Here is an 18,412-nt window from a genome sequence, read left to right as displayed (position 1 = left end):
AATGAAGTTGTTCCAGTCTCTTGGCTTTCTTGTAAAAGAAGATGACAGTGGCCTCAGATTTAATATCACATGTCAAAGCAGCATTGATTTTGAAAGTGTGGTGACGAATGAAGTCATATTCGTTCATAGTTATTCACATTTCTGAAGCAAAAGTATCTGGTGCTTTGAATGCCTGTTAAGATAAATGATTGTCAAAAAAATGTAGCCTCTATGCAGGATTGGGGATGAATAAACTGTGCTCACCAAATTCTTTCAATAAATAAAAAAAAGAGAAAAAAACGGTTTGCTCCTTTTTGCAGCATAATTAGATAAACCCTGCAAACATTATAATTTCATGGGGCACATTTTTGCTTTTTCATCCCTTTTTTATACAGAAAAATCTCAAAATTAAACACTGAGGCAGCCTTCTTGTCTCTTTCTGCTCTTTCTGATGTGTGTGTCAATATGATACAATATGTTTTTTTTGTTTTGTACAACTATATGATCAAGATCAACATCAGCTTATTTAAGACTGTGGTACTTTTTCAGAGCTGGCACAGAACTGTGAGTTCTACAAGAACGCTGATGTCAGGCCCCCTTTTACCTACGCCTCTCTTATACGACATGTAAGTGTCTCCTGTGGTCACTTTTACATCTCCTGTTCTCATCTGTGTTCTCCTCTAAACCTTGTTTTTATCTGTCTATCCTAAGGCCATTCTAGAGTCTCCAGAAAGACAGCTGACCCTAAATGAGATCTACAACTGGTTTACACGAAAGTTTGCCTATTTCAGGAGAAACACAGCCACATGGAAGGTAAGAGCATATGATGTAAACACTCTTACTTATCATTAAACATCTTTAGGGTGTTTTATGACTACATGTGACTAATGCAGAGGCCAAATGTGAAAACTAAATAGAAAAACTCCCTATGTTTTAGTAATATTTTAAACCTGACTGTCTTCATTCAGAGCCAGTTTTATGTAAACTTTCCACCCTCTGTGTTTTCCTCAACACTTTATTTTTGAAAACTGAGATGGAAGAAGGCGACTGAACTAATTAGCAAGCCAGTTTGAAATTGTTTAGACGGTGGCAAAACAAGCAGCAGCACATTCAGAAAATGAAAGTTTTGACTGTGGCTCTTGATTTAATCAGAGCAGAGTACTGACTAAAAGCTAAGATGTGGGAAACAACTGTGACAGTATAGAAGCTAATCTTAGTGACTGCAAAGTCATTTTGGTCTATGCCCACTGATGAAGTCCCCTAAGCCGGGCAGATGCGAAGTGAGGCGACTTAGACCACGATGAAGGAAACAAAATTTGAAGGCAGATATTTTTGTGGGTTTATTTGAAGCAGTTGCATCGGGCAAAATGACCTCATGTTGCTAAAAGATGATTCCCTTTGAAAGCCTAAATTTAGCATCTAAGCTAAACACATTCACATTTAAGCTGACTTACTCAGCTCCATAAGCTGTGACTGATTTGACAGTTATTGGCTGTTTCACTCCTTTATGAGACACTTTCCTACTGCTCTCTTCTCTCCTCCTTCCTCTCAGCTCTAAACAGTTCTGAACACATGAAGAGTCGGCCCCACTTAGCCTCAAAGAGCCACATCTAACCGTTATAGAGCCTCATTACACACTACCCATGATCACACACTCTAAATTCTCTCTCTCTCTCACGCACACACCTGGCCTGATCCCACCATTGTAGGTGCTGACCCATTTCTGCAGAAAGCTCGCACTAATTCGAGTGTCAGTTCCTCCAGAGAGGGAAAGTGAGAGAAAGAGCAAGGGAGTGAGAGAGATTGGGGGGGGTGCATGGCCTCCCTAAACTAAGGAGGGAGGGTGATGATGATGGAGGAACAGAGGGAGAGGTGTGGAGAAGGTTAAAAGACAGGGCAGCCTGGAATATCTTTACCCCTTCATCTGACTTTTATGAATTTTAACTATTAATGTCTGCTGTCTGCTTCCTGTGCCGTTGGCCTCCCAGACCTTTAAATATAGCTCGGCCTGGCCTTATGTATTTATATAGCGGCTCCCAGAGTCAAATAGGGCCGTAGAGATGTGCGTCCTTTAATAAGCCATTATATTTCATGAGGACAGCGTCAGTGGCAGGGAGAGGAAGTCATTGATCATAGAGAGGAAGAAATAGAGGATAAGAAAGCAGCAGAAAAAGAAAGAGATGATGGAGAGAGGAGAAGGAATGAGAGTTATTTCAAGATGCTTCATGATGGGTTGGAGGCCTTTAAGGTCTTTATGTCTATAATACAGAGTTGAAATTTTTCTTTCTTTATTGCACAAGGGAAATACTCACAAAAGAAATGATAAAAGCAGGAATACATGACAGGACAATGCAAAGAGGTGAAGCTCCAGAAATAACAAACAACCCTGGGCATCTTTGAAAACGAAAGAAAATCACAAAAATAAAGAAAATATATTTTTATTTTGGATGCAGCTTTCATTATTTAATTTTTAGTTTAGAGTTTTAGATAAAATGAAAAAGAATAGCAATGCAAACAAAAGTCTTAAAAAATGCATTTGTGAAGTTCTGTTGACTTTCTTCCCTAAAAACAGTTGTTCTCTTCATTAAGACTGTTTTCCAGCCAGTTTTACCAGCTTTAGTACAGAAAAGAGTTCAATGTCAGTTATCAACTGAGTCTTTAAAAATGAAGCTTTGTAATAGATGAATGGGCCAAACAGTGTATTAAAGCTCTTTAAATTAAGACTACTTAAGGAAACCAAAACAATCATATAATACTATGAAACAGTAGTGTTCATCAAATAATACACTCACAGTGGCATGTTTCATGTGTCATGTGCAGCTTTAACCTCTTAATAACTTCATTATTGCTTCTTATACTGTTGATGTTTTTTTAAAGCAGGACTCATATTTGTGATATATGTAGTTATTTTAAGAGTGCGATATTTCTGCCTTATCTAAGGTCAGAGTTCCAGCAGATCCTTGAAAAGTCTTAAATAGTCTGACCGAAAACTGTCTTTGCCCTACACCATTTGGCATTTCATAAATAGTTCAATAAATCATAAAATTCAGCCCTGTACCGGTGTACAGAGAAATCTCATCTGCCTTTCATCTTTGACTGTTTACTGTGCAAAAGTGGTTTTAATTTTTCTCAGTTCAGGTCCTTAAAAAAGTCTTAAATTTGATTTTTTTTTAAAAACTGAAAGAACCCTGTAAGGGCTGCATAAAATGATATTAGACTGGTATTCTGACACATTTCAGGTTGAAGATCTATTGCCCCCTCTGCAATTTGAAAATTGCAGTAAGATATATTTTGATTTTATTTTGATTTCAATCAATTGCCCAGCCCTACTTACAAGCAGACCAAAATGTGTGATGTGCATGGGAAATTGGCTGCATATTCTGCTGTTTATTATTACATATAGAAAGTATACACATCTGCAACTTTGATACTTCAACTTGAGTTGAATACTTGAAATTAAGTATTACATTATATTATTATATTCACACTCCACGTACATGGGCTGCATTCCCCAGAGTGAGCGGCCCAGGTTTATATCGAACCTGTGGCTCCTCTCATGCAGGTCATTCCTCACTCTCTCTCCTCAGTGTCTGACACTATCCCTTTTTTGTCTGAATAAAGGCCTCAAAGCCTCAAAGATTATTAATCTAACCTGCTATACTAGGTTCACAGGGGAGTAGCCTTTCCCATGAACCAGGAATCACAGAAGACACAACCAATATCTGATGACAGCATTCAAATATTTAATATTTCCTGCTTGAACCTGGACAAATTAAGAGTCTTCAGTTTCTGTCATTTTTTGTCTGATGCATAATGCGGACCTTCTTCCAAAAATGTTGCTTCCAGTCATCAACCCCCAAACAGTCGCACACCCCTCAACCAGAGGGAAGGGAGATGAGTGGCACATGTGCTGTGACCCACTGTAAATGACTGCTAATGTTTTAACTGGGAGAATTAGGCTTTCATCACGGAGACGAATGCAAAACAGCACCGCAATAGCACTGGTGTCTGGCGTGTGTGTATGTGTCTGAGTGTTTGTGTGTGTTTGCACTGTCAGGGTGGCGGGCGCAGATTGGGGTCAGACTCATTTACAAAACTTAGCATCACGGCTCGGGGGGTTGAGGGGATGAGGGGGAGAAAGGGTTCCTCCGCTGATTATGGCTTGTGTAATTACGTGTGTGTGTTTGTATGTGTCTGTGTGCGTGTGTGTAATTACGGCGAGGAGTGATGCATGCCTGGCCTGTCCCTCCCTCTCGGCTTAGAACAGCGTGTCAGAGAGAATATGCAGGATTTAATTATAGACGAATTAAAATTGGTAATGAAATTGGGCATGAACAAACTACAAATAGCAGATGAAAAGGGAGGCCGGTCCCTGGGGGGCTGAGACGGAGATAGCGGTGTGCCTGCCTGTCTGAGTGCCTGTGTTAGTGTGTGTTTCTGTGTGTGTGTGCAGATGATGACTGATAAGAAAAATTCAAAGGTGAAATAAAGCTACTGGAGAGCTGCTGCCTGCCACAAGCACAGTATAAGGAGCCACAGCATGCATCTGTTCATATAAAGTCATGGATTAAAAAATAATTTTATTTCTTAGGTCACCTAAAAGGAAACCATTGTTCATGCTGAACACAACAGAAGTGGGTGCTTTTTCTTTCAGCTAGTGGTGCATCTTAAGTCTCTTAAATGATGATCCACTGTTTTGAGGAATGACCCAAAGCTTTAAAACTGGTCAGAGGACAAAAGTCTAAGGAGCACCAAGCAAGGACACATGAGAGCAGGCTTCCTTTTACTGAAAAAGAATTCCTTCTTATTGGATATCAATCACTGATTGAACACTGCAGCCCAGCAGACTTCTATGAAACTACAGCAGATTTAATTATAAAGCAGAAACAGACCTGAAAACAGATGCTAAACAGAATATACACATCACCAGTTCCTTTAAAAATGATATGTGTTAATATGTGGGGAAAAGTGTTTGAATTAAGTATTTACAATGAAAATTAACAAGCAAGAAAACTTGTTTTAGGTCTTAAAATCAAAAGAATGATGTCAAAAATATTTTCTTCATAGTCAGGTATTTTCTGTTTATTAGATTATAAAGACAGAGTCTGTTGGAGCAGGTGTCTTTAGTTGTTAAAACACCTTATCACATCTATCTTTGGCATCAATCTAGTTTAAGTCATTCCATTAATGAGCGATGGGTTTGATCATTTTATGTGGCTATGATTTAATTATTTTCCTAAAACCACAAACAAATTAGACATTTCCATTATGTGTGAAACTCACAATTCTTTTTTAATAGACTACAGTTCACAGTCATAAAAATCTTTATTAAATGACCTACACATTAAATGGTATATGGATAATTTTATAATAAGGCATTCTGCCAGTAGAAATAGTCTATAGTTTTGTTTTTCCATTTGCTTAAGTCTGTTCTTTATGTTCAGGTGTTTATAAACCCATGCACACTGAGACAAAACACTGTTACTTTATATAAGTTTATTTGGAATAAACTGTATATATGCCAACACAAAAAGCAGTTTAAGCTGTCTGACAGCTGATTGATGACTGCCATTCTGTCCTCCGTTTTGTTTTGTCCATGGCTCTCTGGTGGGAGGGACTGTGATGCAAGGAAAAGACTCTAGTGAGAGTGCATGGATGATCCTTGATATGAACTTAAAATGTCTTCAATTAGACATTTGAAATTTAAGGCCTTAAAAAGTCTGATTTTTACCTGTAAGAGGGCTTGAATTTTATAAGGCACTTTGAGTAAGACAATCCCTTTTCCAAGTTTTGTTTTCTAGCCAGCCTTATACTATTTTAATCATCTTCCTCCACATTTTGTTGCATAAACATTCTTCAGAATTCAGTGATGGGTGTTCTAAATTTCTTGGGGGAGGACCCCAGACCCCACTTTCATTGCATCTGGATCGCTGTGATCAAATACACGCTGTACTGTTGTAAAACATTAGTCCAGTTCTCTAACATCTGAACTACCAGGTTGCCCACATAAATATCCATGCAGGGTTTATTTGAACAGGTTTTCTCTGACAAAAAGCCTCATTCTACTTTTAAATAGTTATTATATTAATTGTAATTAGGAGTAATTGTTTAGCATAAATTCAGCACACCTGCTAAATATCAGCAGATGTGCTGCTAATACAAATATCTGTTTATGGCATTTTAATAGAATAGAGGCATTAAATGCCCCCAAAGTCATCTCAGCCTACAGAAAAATCTCATTTACGTTTCATTTTTTAATTGTTTTTATTTTTTCTCAGTTCAGGTCCTTAAAAGGTCTTAAAAAGTCTTACATTTGATTTTTGAAAGCATGGAGGAACGCTGAATATAAGAAATTTGGGATGCACCCTGAGAAGTAAAGGAGATAAAGTTATTGTTAATGCTGATTTGTGAGTTTTTCTTTTCGGGCATATGTCCTGGTTGAACTGTCTAAAATTTGGAAAATTTGTATTCTAAAATGAACAGCTAAGAAACTGTTAAAATTAACAGCCTTTTATAGATTGTTTTTCTTCCAATTTAAGCCAGTCTGCTCGGTGATTCTGTAAGAAAATGAAGATGAAATTTAAGTTTTAGTTCAGTTATGAGGTCTAATAAGGTTTTTTAAAGTCACAATGAAATAAGATGAATACGTGAAACAATAAAAGTCACACTCCAGACTATGTTGAAGTTCTCCCTCTCCTCTCGTTGTTTTCCCAGAATGCTGTGCGCCACAACCTGAGTCTGCATAAATGTTTTGTCCGTGTGGAGAATGTGAAGGGTGCTGTGTGGACTGTGGATGAAGTTGAATACCAAAAGAGGAGACCACCAAAGATGACCGGGTGAGTGCACATGCACATGCACACACTTTGTTTTCTTGAGCTTGATGTGAGTGTGAGCTTATGGCTGCTGGCAGTATGATTGCTTAAATAGACCCTCTATTATTACCAAGAGGCCGACTCAGCAATCAAAAGAGGGAAAAAACAGCTGCCGGCTTATTGTGTATGTATGTACAGTTTATGTGCTTGTGTGTGTTTTTCCCTGTTTGTCGACACCATTAGTAAGCAGCTGTGTGAGATGCAGGAGAAGAAAAAACCTTGTTAGCATGTGTAAACAGATGTTCTCTCCAACCGCCAGAGAAACTAGGGATAATTACACACAAACACACACCTGCACGCCAGATATTAGACACCATGATTTGTGTGCGAGTGTTTGAGCATCTGTTTACAGTCTGTTTGCGTTTCAACTTGTAACAAACATATTAGTGAGATTTGTTCTCTGGCTGAGGTGACATGGTTTCACATGTGCACTCAAGCTGTGATTCTTACCCCAACTTTTTCCTATCTCTGTGTGTTTTTGTGAGCAGAAGTCCCACTCTGGTGAAAAATATGATTTCAGGCCTGGGCTTTGGATCCCTAAACGCCAGCTACCAGGTAAGGAATGCCCTCCACATCCCTCATTTTTCTCTCTCACACATCCAGCAGCCAATCACAATCAAGGGCACTAATATCAATTCCCTCTTATAATTAGCAGATTCCCTAACGACGTTCACACCCCCACCCCTCCACCTCCTCCTCTTCCTTCTACACCGACATACTCTCACCTCCCACCTCACTTTCTCACACATGCACCACCCCCACCTCTGCACACACAAACACTGAACCTACATTCATGCAATTCTGTGACTGAGATGATTTATAGCATCAAGTAGTTGTCAATTAAGGTTACTGCATAAAATTATCGCCTGTCCCAGAAAATCCATCTCTGAACCAATGAGAATTCTCCTCCTTTTGTGGGTTTTTTTTTCCTCCTGTGTGAGAGGGGAGGTCAGGTGAGTGTCTCACTCTGTGGTGTCGAAGCTGTCTCATGTCCAAACAGCTGGATGTGAGCGTTCAGAGGCTGCTCCCTGTGGGCTCGCTTGTTTTCTCCACAGCAGACATTGATGTGTCACAGTGTTTGTGTGTGTTTAACTTGAGCTTGTGGCTCGGCCTTGTTGTTGAGACTTTCATGTGAACGCACTCTTAGGAAGGGGACTTAAATGTCTAAGCATGAGCCACAGTGGGGAATGCACTGTATATAAGTGCCCCCTAGTGGTTTGTCAAGTTCACTAGCAAGTTAGTGGATATAAATGTGCTCTGTATAAGAGCAGCTCTCTGAAGGGCACAAGGAAAACTCTTCAATAATCATTGTGGATGTGACCAGGAATAAACTATGTTCAATATCCAGTGTCAATACAACTTTCAGACTTATTCTGAACATTTCATTTTCAATGGTTGTGGTTTTTACTGGCTCTGTGTAAGGGATTGTTTCTTTGTAGTTTTAGGCAGGAGTACCAAACCTACACTCGATCAGCTGAAGTTCTTTTAATGATCATACTCTCTGCTTAAACTTTAAATAGTATTATAAGTACTTAAGTTTTTCTTTGTTACTCCTAAATCTTTATAGTGTATTTTAAGGGCTGAATTTTAGGTCTGAACTACATTAATGTACCAATATACCAGTATTGGTATCAGCTAAAATGAATTTAGAAAAAATCAGCATATCAGACACTGGCAAAATTCACTTTAGTGCAACCTTATTTTTTATATATATTAAATTGGGGTAACTCAGTCTTTTTTTTAGTAACTCTTTGTGTGTTTTTCTTTGCATGTGTGCATGTAGGCGGCTCTGGCAGAGAGCAGTCTGTCCCTGCTGAACAGCCCCTCCCTGCTGACCCCTCCATCTGCTGCCAGCCTCAACATGCTGCACGTAGGCCACGATGATGTCAGCTCCACTGTAGAGCAGGTCAACAGCAATGGGAGCTGCAGCCCCACACTCAGCCCTCAACAGTATAGGTATGTGAGGACAGATGCATGCAAGAGGACAAAGCTGTAAGCAGGCAGAAAAAAATGCTTTTATTTATTTGCATTAAACCTAGGGTTGACAAATGTTCTAGACCACCAAAAGCAGTTTCAGACAATATGTCAGTGTCATCGATCATTTTTAAAATGGGAATAAAATGGGGTAAAATAAGTTTAATGGGAGACAAGTGTTCACATCTGCTAAACCTAATAGAAAAAGGAAACTTCTTTACACCAGGTGAGTTGAAGAGGTAATCTTGGTCCTCTTTGTCCGAGGCTTTTACATTGAAAGTGCAGCAGAAAAAAGAATTTCAGCACTCGGTGCCAAACAAGTATTACAAAACAATGAATTTAAAATAATCAGTGTCTTTTTTCTACAATTGAAAGTTTTCAGATGCCCACCTGATTAAATATGGACAGCTTAAGCTCTCCTTTTCCCCATAGTGCACTCAGCTGATATCCTGAGAGATTTAATGTTGCTTTTTGTGTTTTTCTGCTTGTTTTAGCTGCAGTATCTATCTAAGTGATAGATTTTCCAATGGCATCTCAAGAAGCCCCCTTGATTATGAAAAAAATGTCTTTTTTGCCTTATGAGTTTGAAATAAAGTATTTTATTCAAAAATCTCTTTTAAAACATCTATCTCAGGTCTGTATGGCTAGCTAACAGCTGTTTTCTGCCCATCCAGCCACCCAGTGCATGTGAAGGAGGAGCCCACTGAGGTGGAGGAGGACAGTCGACCTGTGTCCCTCCTGGCTGGTGTCACACATAGCCTGCCGTTGCCAAGCGACGAGCGTGACCTGGAAGAGGATCTCCCAACTGAGGAGCTTGAGTAAGACCTATCCCCGATGGACCAGAGGGACAAGACATCGTGAGACCACACCCAGCCCTCTTGTCAGTGTGAAGAGGAAAAGAAAGCGACTTCAGAGAAAAGAAAGAAAAAAGAGAATGTTTTTTTGTTGTTTTTGAGAAAATGCAAACAACCAAGGACGACATTGAGAAACTCCAAACAGGGTTAGATGACCTTCGTTACAGACGCAAAAACAAGACTGTGGAGCACTGCTTTACCTCCGTGTGTTTCTTTTACAACACATGGCTCAGAGGTGTAACACCACTCGATGCATACACACGCACACACATTGACACTCATTCACTTGTCAAACCATGTGTCATCTTCCACCTCTGTGTAGAGATGTTTGAACACACACTCTCCTCCTTGCCCTGCCACTCTGCATACAGCCTCCTCCTCGCTGTCGTCTCGGGCTGCTGATTTATCTCTGTGTCAGACGGGAGTCTGTGTGGATCATGTGTATATAGATGTGGAGCAGTCGACAGAGACTGTGCAGTATACCTCTCCTTCTCCCGGCCCTCTTTGAGTCAGTCACTTTGCCTTTTTTTTTTTCTTTGATTTGGTTCAAATTAAAGTTTTTGGGCTCCAAGATGAGAAAGAAGAGCGCTATCAAAGATTACCTCCAACACCTCTTCAGAGTCCAAGATGAGGCTGACCCAACGGAGGCGGTGTGGCCCTGCTCCCTGTCCAAGAGACACTTAGTGACACACATCTTTCAAACTCTTTGCTTCTATTGAGATAAAAAAAGAAGACATTTCCTCCCCACACCCCTACCCCCTCACTACCCATCCCAAAAAAGACTGCAGGAATAGGACCATTCGGTGCTGTCCTCCTCTCCTCCATCTGGAGCGACGAGCTTGAAACACTTTGAAAACGAGAGGAAGCAAAGAAAAATGAGGGAGGAAGCGTCTACAGAAATATTGTGACTTTAAAAAAAAGAAAACTTTTCATGATCATGGAATATAACAAGAAAAAATGTGTGGTAGCTTTTGTCATTTCCTTTTTTATTTGATGTTATTATCATTGTTTTATTTTTGAGGATCAATATTTCCATGGTGGTGTTCTGTTTGGACGTACCTTTTTCTAAGGAAGCTGTTTAATTTTTTTTGTTTTTGTATTGTAATTTGTTTGATTTACTCTGGCTGTTCACACCATTCCAAATGAGTATTGACAAAAAAGAGGAAGAAAGAAAGCGCAGTATTGTCCCAACTTGTGATACCCAACCCCTAAAATCTGCCCTTTTTCCCTTTCTGTCCCAAGTGTAGCAGGCAAGAAAATTTGGAAATAGCACTTAAAGTTGCCATTATCCAGACAAATTATTTAACAGCTGAAACTTTCTTTTTATTTTCTCTCATTCACTTGTTTTTGGGTTGTGTATTTAGTTAAGAAATATCAGTAATGCTTTAAAAAATATATATTATTACTGCAGTCAGAGAATACCTCAGCCCACGAAGGTTCCACCTGGAACTGTGTCCAAATTGAAAAACAAAAAAAGGGGGAATTCTTTCTGTGGGACACCAAATGCGGCGACTCTGCTCAGCTTCGATTCAAAGCTCTATGGTTGTAATATTTACTGTGTAGATGCTTTCTGCAATTCACTGTGTGAGTTTGTGTTAAACAAATAGCAACTGAGATTTTTAGTTTTCTTTAGTTTTGTTTTCTGTGAGCATAAAAGCATTACTTTTCTCTACAGTGCCATACCAAATTTTGCATTTATTTTAATCTATTATCTGCTTATTCCCTTCTTATTTTTGTTACAGGTAACCAAAGAAATATGTAGAAAACCAAAAAAACCTGTAGTTTACTTTGCCCTTTTTAGTTTTTTTTTTTTTTTTTTTTTTTGGTCTTCTTGAAGAAATTGGCCAAAAGACAAACCAGGAGTTTGAATTCTTATTTGTGTTGTATTCATATAACTATTGTGTTGAACTTTGACATGACTTACAGTGCTGACCATTCCAAAAACCAAAGTGTGTAAAGCAAACCAGAATTTGGAGACATCAAAGCTTTTCCAGGATGAGCCGTTTCATGTGACTCACGTTAGATACGAGGCCAAATAGTATTAACAAAACTCACACAGTTCCTCTGGAAAAAAAGAGAGAGAAAGAAGAGAAAAGCACTTAGAGGTGAAACCCTGTCGCTCACACACTCAGGCTAAACTGTGTGTAAAACACTAACTAAAGACTGAAAACACAAGGCATTCTTTAAGTATTTAAACACAACATGGATGAACCTTTAAAACAAATACAGATAAAAATTTTTGGCCCTATCAAATTGACTTTTTCTGTCATGATTAAAATTAGTTTTTCCATCTCGGAAGCAAACAGCCCCTCTTCATCTACATGCAGGAAGAGGAAGCCTACTCTGAGTCACATCTTTAGACAGGGACCTGTTCCAAAAGATTACAATAAAGAGGGAACTATAGGAATAATAAAACCATTGTAAGAGGAAAACAACCAAGGGACATCATGTAGTCAAAAAGTTTGGTTCATATTTTTTCACACTTTCTCTCTTGCACTTCAGACAATTTTTCTTACTTAACGAAAGAAGCTTTCTGAAGGCTTTGTGTTCACACAGGACTGTTTCCTGTCACATTAGAGACTGATTTCTAACTCAAGTACAAAGTGGCAGACAGGCATCTTGAAACGAGATAAAAACCAAAAATAACACTACCTCCTTTTCAAACAAACGGTAAAAACAATTTCTTTTTCCTCCATTCTTCCTGGATGATAATAATGAATGCCAAAATTGTTGTTTCACTTTCTGTATGACTGACTTAAGAAAAAAAAAAATCCGGACTCCCTGATTCATCTGCTTGAGCCCAAAAACACAGAGACGTTTTACTTTCCATGGATTTAAAAAACGACTACCTCTCCTTTAACCACATTTTAAGCACTCTTTACGTCTCAAAGTGTGTCGTGAAGTTTTCTATCTGCTAATTCTGCACCACTGAGCTATGTGAACAGCCTCTCAACGGTACGTGTGCATACTCATGATCTCAGCCAATGAGAACCTGGCGGTTAAGGCAGAATCTAACCTGCACACACACACACACATTGCAGTGTAACAGAAGCATAGAAGCAGGGCTATGGGTTAGTGCAACCAGATATCCAAAGACCCACAACACAGCAGCACCCGCACCACCAAAACACTCACAAAACACTGAGAGGACTAACGCCGTAATAAAACTCATCACTACTTCTAGTTCTATCCAAACCAAGAGGAACTGCTGCAAACAGAACCGAGATGATCTCTGACTCGTGCTTTAAGGTACACCTGTAAACAAAGCTGTTTTCTAAAGATGTAGATTGTTCACAGGTTGCCATGTAACACTTCTGTTCTCTCTCCAGCTTGGCATAACATGATGTATTCTTGTATATTAATGCTTGACTTCTCTCTCCAGGGCATTCTTTCCCATTGTGTCCTTTGATTTTCTCTTATTTTTATTTTCTGCACCTGTTTTTAGCTATTGTAAAGCTTTCAGCTCTGATTCCTATACTGTACTGCTAATGCTGAAGTATATGTATTTATCATTAAGTGCTGCAGGTATCTTGGTTTATTAGTTCTGTTTTTGTTTCCACTTTTTTTCAGTTCTTCATAAAACGTCTGGGACGCTGATTTTTTAAGTGTATTATCTCTAAAAAAATGAAAAGAATAAAAGTTAGATCAGTGGTTTAGGTAACACCTGTTTGTATATTTATCTTAGCTAGGTCTATTTTGATACTTTTTTGTCTCTGTACTGCATTTATGCATTTTTAAGGAAAGAAAAAAAAAACACAAATGGAAAACAAACTAAATATGTATTGATACCTCAGAAGGACTTCTTCTCAAAGACAGGACCAAAACCTCCGAAAAAAAAAAAAGAAAAAGAGAATGAGGAAAAATGTCGGAATATGTAGCCCCTCTCTTTGCTTTAAAAAACGCGGAGCACTTGAAAGGTGTTGCTGTTGGTCCTCTCAGGTGCCAATATGTGTCCCAACTCCCTGTGGCCCCTCCCTCTTACACCCCTAACCCCGGTCAATCCTGTGCTGAACTCTGACCCCTGGAGCTGTCAATCATCCTGCAGGCATGACGGTGACGATCAGTTGTCCCCCAGAGGCAGGTCAAAAACTCACTTTTTTGATACTCGTGCTCTGCCGTAGTCGCAACACCAAAATGTGGATTCGCTCTCAGAGATGCAGCTCATTCTCTGACTACCAAAGGCATTGCAAGCAAACATTTGCTAATTCCAAACTCCTGAAGTATAACCAAACTGTAACCAAACCAATGCCACAACCAAACAAAAACCAAGCTACTTCCAAAACTCTCCATTCACATCACTGATCACCTTTACTGATAGCTGCTATCTCTCTAACATCCACCTTATGGTGTTGTAGCTCCAGCCTATTTCCTATTGACTGCTGACTGAATCACAGGAGCCCAAATCCTGTCATGTGATTGGACAGCTCTGAGGTGTCGTGTAAAGAGAGGGAAGGGACTCTCAAAGTGGAGCGTTGCCTGACGGTATTATCGCATAGACAGCCCGAATAAGATGGAACTACCACTTCAGCTCTCCTCTGGTGAAACCTTAGGAATGTGTGTACATTTTCAGCAGTGACTCTCTGAATTGTTTCTTAGTTTCAGTTTACCTCTCTTTATCTTTTGGTTTTCGTTCTGTTTTTCTTATTTTTCTTTTGAAAGTGTGACCCGAGGAAGAGGCGGGGACGGGGGACTGGGCGGTGGCTTTCAGACGGACAGTGGAGCCCAGCTCTCTGACCCTCCACCCCGGGTAGCCATGTAATGCCAGTCACTGCCCTTTCCTTCATGCTGTATAAAAACACACACATATATCTGTGTATTTGTAACCTGAATCTTCTTGTGTCTGTCCATGCAGACAATAAAAAAACTGTACAGTAGGTCTAGTTGCATGTAATCTGTACTAATTATTGACAATGGCATTATAAAATGCAATAAAATACTTATTACACTGTCCTACACTCTTTCTTCAGTCTTTTCTCTCATAAGTGGCATTAATTCTCAGCTGGTGGTACCAAAAAAGCCAGCTTAAACAAAGTTAATGCAAAAGACACTTTATAAAGAGAGCAGACAGCACTATTTTTCCAATATTATTTATATGAAAGAGCCTAACATCAATCCTCCGTGAGCTCAGCACTAAGCAACAATAAGCAAAACTACAAAGGTAAAGAGAAACTTCCTTTTAAAGGACAGAAACCTCCAGAATGTTGAGAATCTGCTGAGTTGAGTTTGTGAAGGGCTGCAGACGGCAGAGCAACAACAATGCTTGAGATGATTTTATGGCTGTCCTGGCCATTACTCTATCCTAAACTTGTGTTCTTGCATAAAGCTACAATGTTAGTAATGGCAGTAACATTTGTAAAGAATTTGCAGTAATTGCCACTGAACATTTAAGTTTTAGCATTAGCAGCAGATGTGCTATCTGTAAGTAGGGCTAATGGAGGCCTAAAAATATAGTTACAGTTATTTTTTCAAATATCGCCACTACAGTACAATCGGTACTACATTGAGATGTTAAAAATATCTATTAAAGCTATAAACTGTAAAACATCCAAATTTAAGGCTCAGTCCCATTTAAAGCCTGGTGTTGCAACATGATATGATAAAGGTAGGCTTCAGTTAAAGGCCCCAGTGCTTATGTGTTGAAATAAGGTGTGGATAAATATAAGCTGGTGAAGCAGCAAGACACAAATATTTATTATAGAATAGTTTTTTAATTTGTTTTTGACTGCTGGTTTGTGGTTTATATTTTGAGTTAAGGTTTTTTCTGATTCTTTTACGGGGCGAGACCCTGAAGGGCCAGAAAAAGTAAATGTCAAACAATTTTAAAAACACATTTAAATAGGATACTCTTCACTTTTCATTTTATTTCTTTGAGGTGGATATTTGAATACAACTCAAGACATAAATCTACCATTGTGTGAAGTCTTAACTGATAAACCAGGCTATTTTTCACTCCTCAGGCTTGGGTGTTCATGTCAGTCAGTGTGATGATGTCGAAGACTAAAACTTAGGAGATTTTGTGCCAAGTTTTGTTTTAGTTTTTCGTTTTGTAAGAACATTAAACAGTAAAAGTTAGTTTTCATTTTTTTGGAAATCTTAGTTTCTGTGTAATTTCAGGCACATTTTTTCTTTTGATTATTGAGGCCTATCTCACATTAACAGCTGCCCCAGTAAAGGCAGGCTAACTTTATAGACGGAACTAAATAAAAGCCCAGTCCAATGTAGTTTACTGTTAAATGGTGTTTACTAATTCTGCTGATATTTGTGGGCTTATAGTCAAAGGTTTTGGTTGTTAAATTTTTTTAGATTCTACATTTGTTATTGTTTGCAAACAGCATCTAAACAGGAGTGATTATCAGCTTAATTTGATATTGAAAGTGAGATGAAGTGACACTTGTTACGGCTGCCACAGTGACCAAGGGACAGTAGAGGAAACCTGATGAAAGATCAGAGAGTGGAATCAATACATGGTGACGGGACTGAGGCTCCTCTCTGGGTGGGGCGGTCCTACACCAAAAACTTACATATATAATGCAGAAGACATCATGAAACAGAAAAGGCTACAAATAGAATAATTTATACTTACAGATAAGTTAATAACTTTAATATAAAGGTAAAAACACAAAATTTGAATAATTTTACTGCACAAAATAAAATGGAAATTTTGATACCAATAATTTAATAATGCATCATCAATAGATATTTTTTAATTGCCCACAAAAATCTAGTTTCAAATACATTCATATATCCAGTGTTTACTCGTGTAATTCAGTTTGTTTTAAATCCAGTGATGCCGTGATTTCACTCAACTCATTCCAGGCTTTTGTGAACAGCCATTTCTGTTTTAAAAAAACAAAACAAAGAAAGTATATAATCTCTATATTGAATAAACTGAAGAAAAGCATTTTAACAGGGATCCTGTGTATTTCTAGCATGACTTCTTCAAAGTTGAGGCCAATAGGAATGAATGTATCCTAATTATCTTTGTTTGACAAAATTCAGTGAATTTCTTCTTAGCTCAGCTGGTGTTTAAAGTGCTGTAAAAAAAATCAGAAAATTACAATGGCTTATAGATTAAACTTTGTACATCACATGTTTGTCACTGAATAGGCAGCGCTGCAGCTGAAGAAAATATAAAACATTCAATGCAGTGGCTAATTTCTTACTGTGACCTCTGGGCCTGCTACATGTAACAGCTCCAAGGCAACTGCTATTAACAATGAAGGAAGGCTGAAAGTGTTTCTAAGTTTTCCTCTTTGTATCCTGTTTAATCATAGTATTGTCTATTATAAGCTGACTCAGTTTACTCTAAACATTTGAGTCATTTGTTAAATTAAGGCCCAGGTTGAACTAAGAGATTTTTGCCTTTTGTTTTGCAGAACTGACGCTGCATAATCAACTAATGAATATCTTATTAGATGCTCAAATTACCGCAGTTCCAACAGTGTCATCTAAAAGAAGCACCTATTAAGTCGTCATTCGCCAAAGCAGCACAATAGCTGGTTTATCAGATCTGACCAGTCAAGTTTACAGTGCATCAATGTACACAAGGCAATTAAAAACAAGCATTTTAGCAACACATACCCTCCACAACTCCTACGCATTTCAACAAAGAGGTCTGAGCTCATCTCACAGCCAACTGCTGCTCAAACTGTGATTTTCTGTCTTCATGACTGTAGCCCCTCACAGAGGTCAGCATTTGTTGTGATACAGAGAATGGCCACCAGGAGGAGTAAACAAACCGGACAAAACAAGCTGCATCTCACAAACACAAACATGACTGAGGTCCACTGACACGGTGCGACCAACAGGGTGGGCCAGAGAGTGCAGAACAGCCCAGAGAGGAGCGCTGAACCTGTAGATGGAGTAGATGATATGAATGCAGACAGTATAAAATCTGTTGAGATTATTGAACAGATGCTGTTTTTTTTTTTTTAGTAGAAATCATTTTTTGTGACTTATCAGTACTTTGTGTTCTCCTTTCTCCTCCATCTCCACCTGCGTCTCTCTCCCTGGCAGGTTTGGCGCATGCCCTACAGCTTCTCTTTAAACTCCTGCGCTGCATCATGGATGTGTTGCCACAGGGAGAAAAAATGGAAACTGGCTGGATGCTTTTTGGAAAGTTGAAACTTTGTTTAATCTTGTGCTTTTAGTGAACTTCTCAGTCAGTCAGCTGGGAGGAAACTCACTCTTGACGCCTAAATCCCTGTGACATTTGGTTATGGGAGAGACCCCATCCTAAGCCTATTACAGACACACATACAGACACTCACTCACTGGCATGCTCACTTCATGAATACTAAGCAGAAACTTAGCAATATACTTGCACAAGGTGAGCCAGGGTGCAAAGCAACACATAAAGAGGTTATTTTTGGCGCGGCACAGTAGTGTTTGGCATAAACCTGAGTCTAAAGCCCTGAATATATTTCTTAATGCTCATCTTGACAGAGTAGGCAGTTTGTGTACTCATGAGTGTGTCTGTTGTACCTTTAGTAACCTGTTTGCTTGTTTGGAGAAAGATTTGTACACATATTAATTTGTATGCATGCCCCTGCTTGTGCATGAACACAGTGCTATATCAGTATGTATGTATGTGTTTTGGTGTGAGTGTGGGTGTGGAGGGCTGTTAGTCCCAGCAGCACAGGGAGCACTGAGGTCCAGGCAGACCGTGTGAGTCACAAAATAAATTTACTAAGACTTGTGCTAACATCTCACTCCATTTCTTCCTAGTTTACT

General features: G+C 38.9%; 1 protein-coding gene across 2 annotated transcripts in view; it reads left to right on the top strand.

Moving 5' to 3' along the window:
- foxp4 (forkhead box P4) overlaps positions 1-14,627 on the top strand; it is a 114,004-nt gene extending 99,377 nt beyond the window's left edge. For both annotated transcript variants that reach the window (XM_041782601.1, XM_041782600.1), the window contains exons 13-18: positions 529-605; positions 691-792; positions 6,694-6,815; positions 7,340-7,406; positions 8,635-8,807; positions 9,500-14,627. In XM_041782601.1, coding sequence (XP_041638535.1) covers positions 529-605; positions 691-792; positions 6,694-6,815; positions 7,340-7,406; positions 8,635-8,807; positions 9,500-9,647 — 689 coding nt within the window. In that variant the 3' untranslated portion in view covers positions 9,648-14,627. The remainder of the gene's footprint in view (positions 1-528; positions 606-690; positions 793-6,693; positions 6,816-7,339; positions 7,407-8,634; positions 8,808-9,499) is intronic.
- The last annotated feature ends 3,785 nt before the right edge of the window (positions 14,628-18,412 follow it).

The sequence above is a fragment of the Cheilinus undulatus genome, linkage group 3, assembly GCF_018320785.1.
Source record: "Cheilinus undulatus linkage group 3, ASM1832078v1, whole genome shotgun sequence".
Lineage (NCBI taxonomy): Eukaryota > Metazoa > Chordata > Actinopteri > Labriformes > Labridae > Cheilinus > Cheilinus undulatus.
This window is presented reverse-complemented; position numbering and strand designations above follow the sequence as displayed.